The 8,550-nt window shown below is 50.9% G+C and overlaps 1 protein-coding gene across 1 annotated transcript in view; it reads right to left on the bottom strand.

Moving 5' to 3' along the window:
• Positions 1 to 299: 299 nt before the first annotated feature.
• Positions 300 to 8,550, bottom strand: part of ALOX12 (arachidonate 12-lipoxygenase, 12S type) — an 11,776-nt gene continuing 3,525 nt past the window's right edge. Inside the window, exons 7-14 of the mRNA XM_007457727.1 lie at positions 7,697 to 7,840; positions 6,695 to 6,904; positions 4,163 to 4,249; positions 3,772 to 3,941; positions 3,157 to 3,278; positions 1,194 to 1,294; positions 895 to 1,065; positions 300 to 779 (exon numbers count right to left, since the gene is read on the bottom strand). Of these exons, the coding sequence (XP_007457789.1) occupies positions 600 to 779; positions 895 to 1,065; positions 1,194 to 1,294; positions 3,157 to 3,278; positions 3,772 to 3,941; positions 4,163 to 4,249; positions 6,695 to 6,904; positions 7,697 to 7,840 (1,185 nt within the window). The 3' untranslated portion in view covers positions 300 to 599. The remainder of the gene's footprint in view (positions 780 to 894; positions 1,066 to 1,193; positions 1,295 to 3,156; positions 3,279 to 3,771; positions 3,942 to 4,162; positions 4,250 to 6,694; positions 6,905 to 7,696; positions 7,841 to 8,550) is intronic.

Raw genomic sequence — 8,550 nt, 5'->3', positions numbered from 1 at the left:
TTATTTTTTTTTTTTTTTTTTTGCTGTACGCGGGCCTCTCACTACTGTGGCCTCTCCCATTGCGGAGAACAGGCTCCGGACACGCAGGCCCAGCGGCCATGGCTCACGGGCCCAGCCACTCCGCGGCACGCGGGATCCTCCCAGACCGGGCCACGAACCCGTGTCCCCTGCATCGGCAGGCGGACTCCCAACCACTGCGCCACCAGGGAAGCCCTTGTTGTGTGTTTTTGCATTTTAAAATGGTTGACTAGACCAAAAGGAGGATATTTTGTGACACAGGAAGTTCATATTTCACTCTCTGTAAATAAAGTTTTATTGGAACATAGCATTCATTTACACGTTGCCTGTGGCTGCTTCTGTGCTTACAACAGGAGAGTTGAGTAGCTGTGATACACTGTGTGGCCTACAAAGCCTAACATATTATCAGGCCCTTTGCAGAAAAGTAAAGGCCCTTGGGCTCATGGGATGCAGATGTAGGGGATTTAATTGGGGGAGGAAATAGAGCCTCTGCAGCAGAGACTAGGAAACCATGAAACTCAATATGGAACTGTCAGTCCCAGAGCTGATCTGCAGTCTTCCCGGTGGGGGTGTCCTAGAGCTCAGATAGTGATGCTGTTCTCTATGAGGCTGGGCTTTAGGTATTCATAGGGCAGGTCAAGTTGCTCATTCCGGGCTGTAATCTCCCTTTCCAAGTTTTCCAGATCTGTTTGGAATTGGTTTAGTACAGACTTGGCCTTGGGGTCTGAGAAATACTTTTCTTTGTGATGCCCCAGAGGCACCTAAGAAAGAACAAAGGATCAGTCAGTTTTGAGTCAGACACACCTAGAGCCTAGCCCTTCACTCTTATGTTTCCCTTCCAACTGTCTTTTCCCTTTCCCCAGGGTCCTCTCTTACCATGTCTGGCTGGCGGCGCCCCAGATGCCACGTGATGACCATTTGAAGACAGGCCTGTCGGACATCAGGTAGTGAGCCCATCACCGTGGCCATTGTCACATCTTCCTTGGTGGTAGGTGGGGGCATCCGCATTGTGCATGGGGCATTAGGGACCCAGGCATACCAGTCCAGCTGGGGGAAGAAACTGCAACCCTAGGATCCTGGTACTTAGGGTTTGAACCCCCATCTCTCCCTTGGGCATCCCAAGGTCCAGACAGGGACCTGGTCTTTCAGGGACCTGGGCTTTCAGCTCTCCATACCTGGCCCTGGTTCATGGCCCCATGCTGAGCAGTGCACGTGAAGACACACATGGTAAGGAAATGGCAGAGTTGATTCTGGGACTGGAAGGAGATGGGGAAACCTGGGCAGGAAAGAAACAGGATTTAGAGGCTACAGTCTGAGAAGAGAGAAATAAAGGCCGAAGACTTGGGATGTCTACCTTTTGGAATTGATGGTTGTTTGTTTAGTTCATTTATTCAAATATATTTGCATCAGACATGGATTTCAATTCAGATTCAAGTAATATAGTTGGGTTACCTTAGGCCAATTACTTAACCTCTCTGAACCTCAACCTCTTGAGCTGTAAAGTGGAGATGATGCCTATTTTATAAATGAGATAATCACCTGCTGTGGAACAAGTTCGCAATAAATAATAAGTATTGTTATTTTGGAAGCGTTGGTGGCTGAAAAGTTCTGAGTGATCAAAAATCCTCTGCCTCAAAAAGTGGTTGAGAATTTAGGGATGCTTCCTCCTATTCCCAGGTAGGGAATTACAAGTGTCTGAATTATAATGTGAAGGATAAGAGAAGTCATAGATTTATAGGGTCATAGCCAAGAGAGGCTTTCCACAAAGATTATGTCAGGCCATTCAATTCACAGTGGAGGTGGGGGGTTCAGAGACCCAGAAATCCTGTCAGTTAAGTGGAACAAATATAATCACTTCCCTTTTGTAGATTTAAAAAAAAAAAAAAAAAACACCAAAGACCAGAGAGATTAAACTGCTTGTCAGGACTGCATAATTGGGAGAAGGGAGAGGCTGATCTTGAACTCGGGTTCCTGACTGCTAATCTCAGGCCGTTTTTTATTTTAGCACACTTTCTCCAAAGAGTCTGTTGGGAAGGTGAGGCGAAGGTGAGCTATGAGAACTGAAGGACAGTGGAGGAAGAGAGAATGAGAGGCACTTAGTGGAGGTTAAAGTTCACATGTGGATGTTTATTTTCATTTTCCAAATGTAGATACTGGTTGGGGAAAAGATGGCCAGGGAGAGGAGGGGTCTCCTGGTAGCACGTGGAGCCCAAGGGACATACCGAGATGTACTAGAGAAAGTTTGGTCCTGGAAGTGGGGTGGTGCAGCCACAGATTCCCTAGGGAGACGCTCCCTCCAGAGGGCGGGTGTTGCGTTACTGCTCATGGCACCCTCAGAGGCCGGCCATAGCGGCTCCCCAGCAAATGTTTGTAGTTGTCCCACAGAGGCAGAGATGTTGGTGCAAAGTGTGAGGGGCGGGGACACAAGGACAATTTGGAGCAGAGTCCAGGCTGGCCCATGTGTGAGAGAAAGAGGAGGAGGAATCTAGGAAGAGCTCAAGAAAGGCTGTTTTTTCCCCAGAGGTTAGAATGCGGGTGGGGTGCTAAAGACGGTGGCTGGATCCTAGCAGCGGTGGGGAGAGGCTGGATTGGCCAAAGAAATGTGAGCCCCAAGGGGCAGGGCACCGAGTTCAGGGTTGAGCCAAAGTGCGCAGAGCATTGTGTTTGCATCTAGAAATGACCTTGCACTGTGGTCAGTGTGCAGTAGGCCTGGACTTTCTATGCGTGTGCTGGACAGTAGCATGCCGGAGAAGAGGGAGAACAGAAGGGGTCATTACGGGCTTTGGTGGAAGAATCTTCCCGTTTATATCCTCAAGTAGCAATAGACAAGCATGAGGAGAGAACGTGAGCCCCAGCAGGGCCTGGGCAGATCCCTTGCTGGCTCGGGTTCTGGCCCTGTGGCGTCGCATGCTGTGGCAGGTTAGGGGATGGGGTGGAAGTCAAGGTTGATGGCCAGGGTCTCTGTGGAGGATGATCCTGGGGTATCTAGAATTGTCCTGAGTCTTAGGAGGTGGGAATGGGATTCAGATGTTTGACGTGTGGAGGGAGAGGGGGTGGCATGAGGGGTTGGGGTCCTGAACCCAGACTCTGCTTGGGCAGAGTGTCCAAGGAGCGCCTGTCCCTGGGGAGGGCTCTCACCTCGGTTCTGGGCCTGGCACAGCCCCACCTCAGTGATCTCCCGACACCAGGCCTGCAGCTCAGGGTCCCCTCTCACGACGTCATCCCCGCGGTAGAAAAGGTGGATGATCCCCTCCACGTAGCTGCCCAGGGGAGAAGGGAGGTGAGCTCCTTGAGAGGAGAAAGCTTCGGCCTTTGACCCCTGCACTTTTCCATGGTCTCTGCCCAGCTGACTCTCAATATGTCTGAGTATAGATTCTTCAAGACCTGCCTTTTGGGTCATTCCCAGCTCTTTTCTACAAACTAGTCTAGAGAGGAAGGACACGTGGGTCATTAGTTCTAGGAATCCCAATACATGGTTGACACCCATTCTCCCTGACAAAACCCCTGATTTTTCCAGATCCCTCAGCCTCCCGGTCCACAGCTTTCCCAATGTAGGTTCTCTGTCCCCAGCCTTCTCCTTCTCAGGCTGTACGCACTGACTCACGCTTCCTCATCTCTCCCCAGGATCCAGTCCTTTGCTCCTCTTGTCTGGACCTTCTTGTTTTCAGGATCCTTTTGCCCCATGCTGACCTCAGGCCAGAGCCCCACTCGCCCCCTCCCCTGCCGCATTTCTCGGCTCCCCATCTCACCCACCGGGCAGTGATCTCCCAGAGCCGTAAAGCATCGCAGGCATAGAGAGCACCCGGGGTTCCCAGCAGGCCGCGGTCAGCCAGATTGTTGGGAGGACAGAGGGAGCAGTAGGTCAGCTGAGCCAGGGCCCGGCGGAGCAAGTGCACGTGGCCCCCTCCACCGGTGCTCGCTGCCTGGGACAAGAGAGATGCGAGGCCTTGAGGAGGAAGCCAGCACACAGTATATAAGGGGTTCAGGTGTGGCATTTTCACATTTAGAGACATAGGTATAAAGGGACAGGCTCATGGGTTTAAGGGTCAGGACATTCACCCAGGTTGGTCTGGGATCTTGAAAGTGGCAGGAAATCGTAGAGAGTCAGACGGTGAGGCAGCCCCATGCCCCATCCCCTCCTTACCTTATCAATTATACCTCCATCTGGGATGAGTTGGGTCCGTGCCCAGGTGTTGATTTCCATCGTGTAGCGGATGTGTGGGATCAGGAGCTGGGATGGGGGAGATTAGAGGGGGTGGTTTATGGAGGACATGCTTGGGTCCTTCCTTGTAGGCAGCATGGTGCCTACTCTTGATGCTTTCCTCCCTTGACAGGCTGCTCTCTTCCTGCTTCTGTGATCACTCACTCTCGTGATCTTTTCACCCCTGTGAGTCAGGCTCTGGAGCCAGACTGACCTGGGTTTCACTCTACACTTCAGCACTCACTTTGATACTCATCCAAGGTACCAGACCTTCTTAGTGTTGACCTGTCCTATCTCCTGTCTAGCCCCTTGTCTGTCAGCAGCGGGTGATAATAGGGTCTTTTGTCTCAGGAGGCTGCGGTGATGCTTATGTGAGTGATGTATGAAGAGTTTTTAGTCCACACAGAAGTCCTTAGATACTAGCTGTTATCACTTATCTTTATGATTTCCACCTGGGGTGTAGGTGGCCTTTGAGAATCAGCCCCTTTTAATTTGCTTTTATACTCTGTCACTTACAACCTCACAGCTTAAATTAGCCTCTCTACTCATTACCAAAGCCACGCCTCCATCCCCTGGTCGCTTCACTGTTGGTTTTTTTGGGGGTGGGTTCCCTTAGGGAGATAGAGGAGCCATACTGAGCCACGTATGTAAGCAGTAGAGCGGCTGTTGTCAAATCTCCCCCCACCCCCAATTAGGCAGTTAGGTCCCGTCTATTTTTTATAGCTTTTCAAGAAATGGCTTTTCCTTAGCTAGTAAAAACGGCCATCTCATCCTCACATGCATTTCTTTTTATCTCAGACTATTTTGTCTTCATTTACACCCAGTTTATGTACAGGTTTCAGGTAGCATTGGTATTTATCTGAGTTGTTGCTGGACACAGGGTGTGAGGCAGAGATAACTCTGGTGCCAGGAGGTCAAAGCAGCTCACATTGGACTGAAACTTTTCACAAAGTTCATGAAAGGTGCTGAGTGTCATGGAAAGCCCAAAGTCCACATGAGGAGCAGAGATACCTTGGGACAAACAACTCTTAATAAATCATTGCAAGAACTAATTATTTCTAGCTTTTAGCCTGTGTCACACTATTAGGTCGTTTCAGCCTTCAGCAGCCCCACGATGGGCCTCCCGTCATCCCCATTTAGACCTGAGGACACTGAGCTCACGTCTGGGAAGCACAGAGGTCAGGATTCAGGATTCAGACCCCGGCAGTCCGAATCCAGAGCCTGGGCAGGTCACCTCTGGGACATTGCTGGCCTGGCTCTCCTGCGTGTACTGATTACGAAGCAGCTGTTTGCCATGACGTCGCTGTGGGAATGGAGATAGTTGGGCAGAGGGCTGAACTCGTAAAGGGGGATTTTCAGTGTGCCTAGAGGCTTAGCCTCTTCAAGGTGAGCAGGAGACGGTGGTGCAGGAGCACCGTGAGATCAGTAAAATCCAAGATGCTGCTCATCACACTGGTCTCCATCTTGTCTGTGTCACCCCAGACTCGGAGAGGCCACAGCTACTGTTGGGCAGGCTTGGGGGTTGGGCGGGGCCCCCGGCTGAAACACAGTTCAGTCGTTCTCCTTGCCAGGTGCTCACCTGCATGTCCTACCAACATTTATGACTCCCTGTACCTCAAACTGAACCTCATTTTTGCTTCCCAACTGGCTTCGCTCCTGGCTTCCCTGTTTCTGACAATTGCTCTGGTTCATAAGCTTGTATCAGTTTCATCCCTTCTTTGTCTTGTTCCGTATATCTAGTGTCATCAAGATTTTGAGGACATTTTTACTCAAGCACAAGCCTTATGTCGCTGCCTTCTGCCGAGCAATAGATGCTGAGCTCACTCTTTCATAAAATGACAGGATTTCTAGGTCAGTCTGCAATACCCACCCTTGGGCTTCTGGGTGTTGCAGGAGCTTAGACCTCTGACCTTTCTGTCTCCGGTCTGATATCCAGGCTTGCCGTAGCTACTATTCCCTCCCTTCCCCAATTCTGATTCTGCTGTGCCACTCTCCTTGCCTCTTGACCTGCTCCTACTTAGCAAACTCAGTTGGGGTGGAACATACTCCATCAATACTCTAGTGTTTATCGCTGTCTCTTGTGGTTTCAGATTCTAGATCTAGCTGTTGTTCTCTGGGTAGTTCCTACGGGCACCACTTGTCATTCTGGCTAAATCGTAAATCTCCTAAGGCAGGAACAAGGCTTTTGTTTTACAAGCAATATTCCGGCTGTACTCTAGGCCCATTGCTAGATTGTCAGATCTCTGAGAATTTCAGAGGGTTTCCTTAGTAATAGGTCCTGAAGAAACCTTAAGTGACTTGACTTAATTAAAACACAAGTCTCAAAATATTGATGCAGTCTTCCTTCTGTTCTCACCTCTTTCTTTCACAGAGTGATAAAAAATTTTTTTTTGCTGCTGCAATATCATTTGATACTGGGCTGTTTCCTTTCTCTAGGGTCTGAGTGAAGCGGGACATGGAGGGTAGAGGTTGTACCTTGAAGACCGGGTGCAGCCCCGGGAGGCACCTCATGGTGGCCACAGCAATGACCTCAGCCAGCAGGTGGGTGTTCAGCAGATGATATTGGAGCTGGTGCAGTTGGAAATCTGAATTTCGGACCCAGGACTTTGCCAGGAGCCAGGCAAGTGGAGGATCTGAGGGCAGGAACAGTGGTGGGGTCGGAGAGCTGGGGCTGGGAGGCTGGATCTGGGTAAAAGAGAAATTAAGCCTTCATTGAACTCCCACTTTATATGTGACGTTATGGCCAGCAGTCTTGGGGAAACAGATGAGTAAGTACGATTACTGCGTCCAGGAGGTATAATCTAGGAGGAGGAATGAGGCCCCTCCCACCCTGCCTCTCACTAGCTGTGGCACTGTGCGAGCACCATGGTCGTCGGGTTGAATGCAGGGAAGTCTGAAGCAGGGAGTCCAGGGAGGAGATCCTGGTAGTGGTCTGGGAGAAACGTGATGGGGGTCTGAGTTATGGTGGGGGATGGAAGGGGAAGCTGGGTGTGGGAGATAACTGACAGTATTTGTTAACTAACTGTTGAGACCAGTGGGAGAAAAGAGAGGGGACTGAGAGATTAAATAGCGATTGTCAGAGTGTGTTCCCAAGCTAGCGGCATCCGCATCACTTTGGAACTTGTTAGAACTGCAAATTCTCAGTCCCCATCCCAGACCTACTGAATTGGAAAGTCTCATGCTGGGACCCAGCAAGCTGTGTGTTAACAAGCTGTCTAGGCGATTCTGATACATACTAAAGTTCGAGAACCATCGGGTATAGGATGAGAACTCCAAAAGGCCATTATGACTCTTGAACAAGTCCTGCCAGTTGGGTGAGTCAGGAGAAACCGGGCTTTAAGCGGAGTGACACGAGAACAGGTCTCACTGTGTGAGGATGGAGTTTGGGAGTCAAGAACTAGGGGCCTGGTTCCTCGGGAGCAGAGGCGGAGGTGAACAGAAAGCAGTGTTGGGAGGCGGATGCCGAGGGCGCCCCACCTGGATGACCATGGGTAGCAGCTTCCCACTGGTGTCCATCTTCAGCATGACGAGGGGGGCAGCCAGGTACTGCTTCTCTCCTCGGATCACATTGGCTGGAATTCCATCCAGGAGAATGAAATCAGCCTCAAACAGGGAACTGTTCTGGGGAAAGGAGGAATGTATCCATCGTTAGAGTTCGAAGTCTAACCCGAGAGGGCCAGGGCAAAGGGGGAAGACATTCAAGACCTTTATCTGAATTCTTGCCATCATCCTATGTCGGTTGCAGAGTCCTATCGGCAGAACCAGAGCATCTGGCCCGATTCCTCTCATCTTAAGTGAGGAGACAGCCTAGTGAGGGTAGACATCTTGCCCAGGGATGTGTGGTGGCAGATCCGATTTTAGAACCAGGCCTGCTCAGTCCCGTGTGCAAGCTGTCCCCTTGTCGAGATGGCCAGGCCTCTTCCCCACTATCCCTCGATGATCTGAACACCTTGTGTTTAGCTGTCACCAGCTAGGCAAATGCTCTTTCACTCCCTAAAGCTCACCTTCTCTGCCAAGTAATCCACAGAGGCTCCCCTGCCCAGCCCTGCCGCAGAGTCCAGCGCACACATGCACACATGCACACGGCATGCTCACATCCTGCCTCGCTCGTCCTCCTCACATGTAGCTCACCTCTTCCAAACCCAAGTAACCCCCGCAGTTCTCCCCACCTGATGGCACATTTTCTACCCTTCTCCCTGCCCGTGAACACTGCTGTCCAGAGCACTGACGTCAGCCAGGGAATGTCACTGTCCCTGCTGACACCTCTGGCCCCATCTGCACCCTAGGAATCCACCCTCTTTCCCCTCTACACCGGGAGCCTCTCATAGTTT

Source organism: Lipotes vexillifer, unplaced genomic scaffold, assembly GCF_000442215.2.
Source record: "Lipotes vexillifer unplaced genomic scaffold, Lipotes_vexillifer_v1.1 scaffold611, whole genome shotgun sequence".
NCBI lineage: Eukaryota > Metazoa > Chordata > Mammalia > Artiodactyla > Lipotidae > Lipotes > Lipotes vexillifer.
Note: the sequence above shows the minus strand (reverse complement) of the source record. Positions and strands in the feature narration are given on the sequence as shown.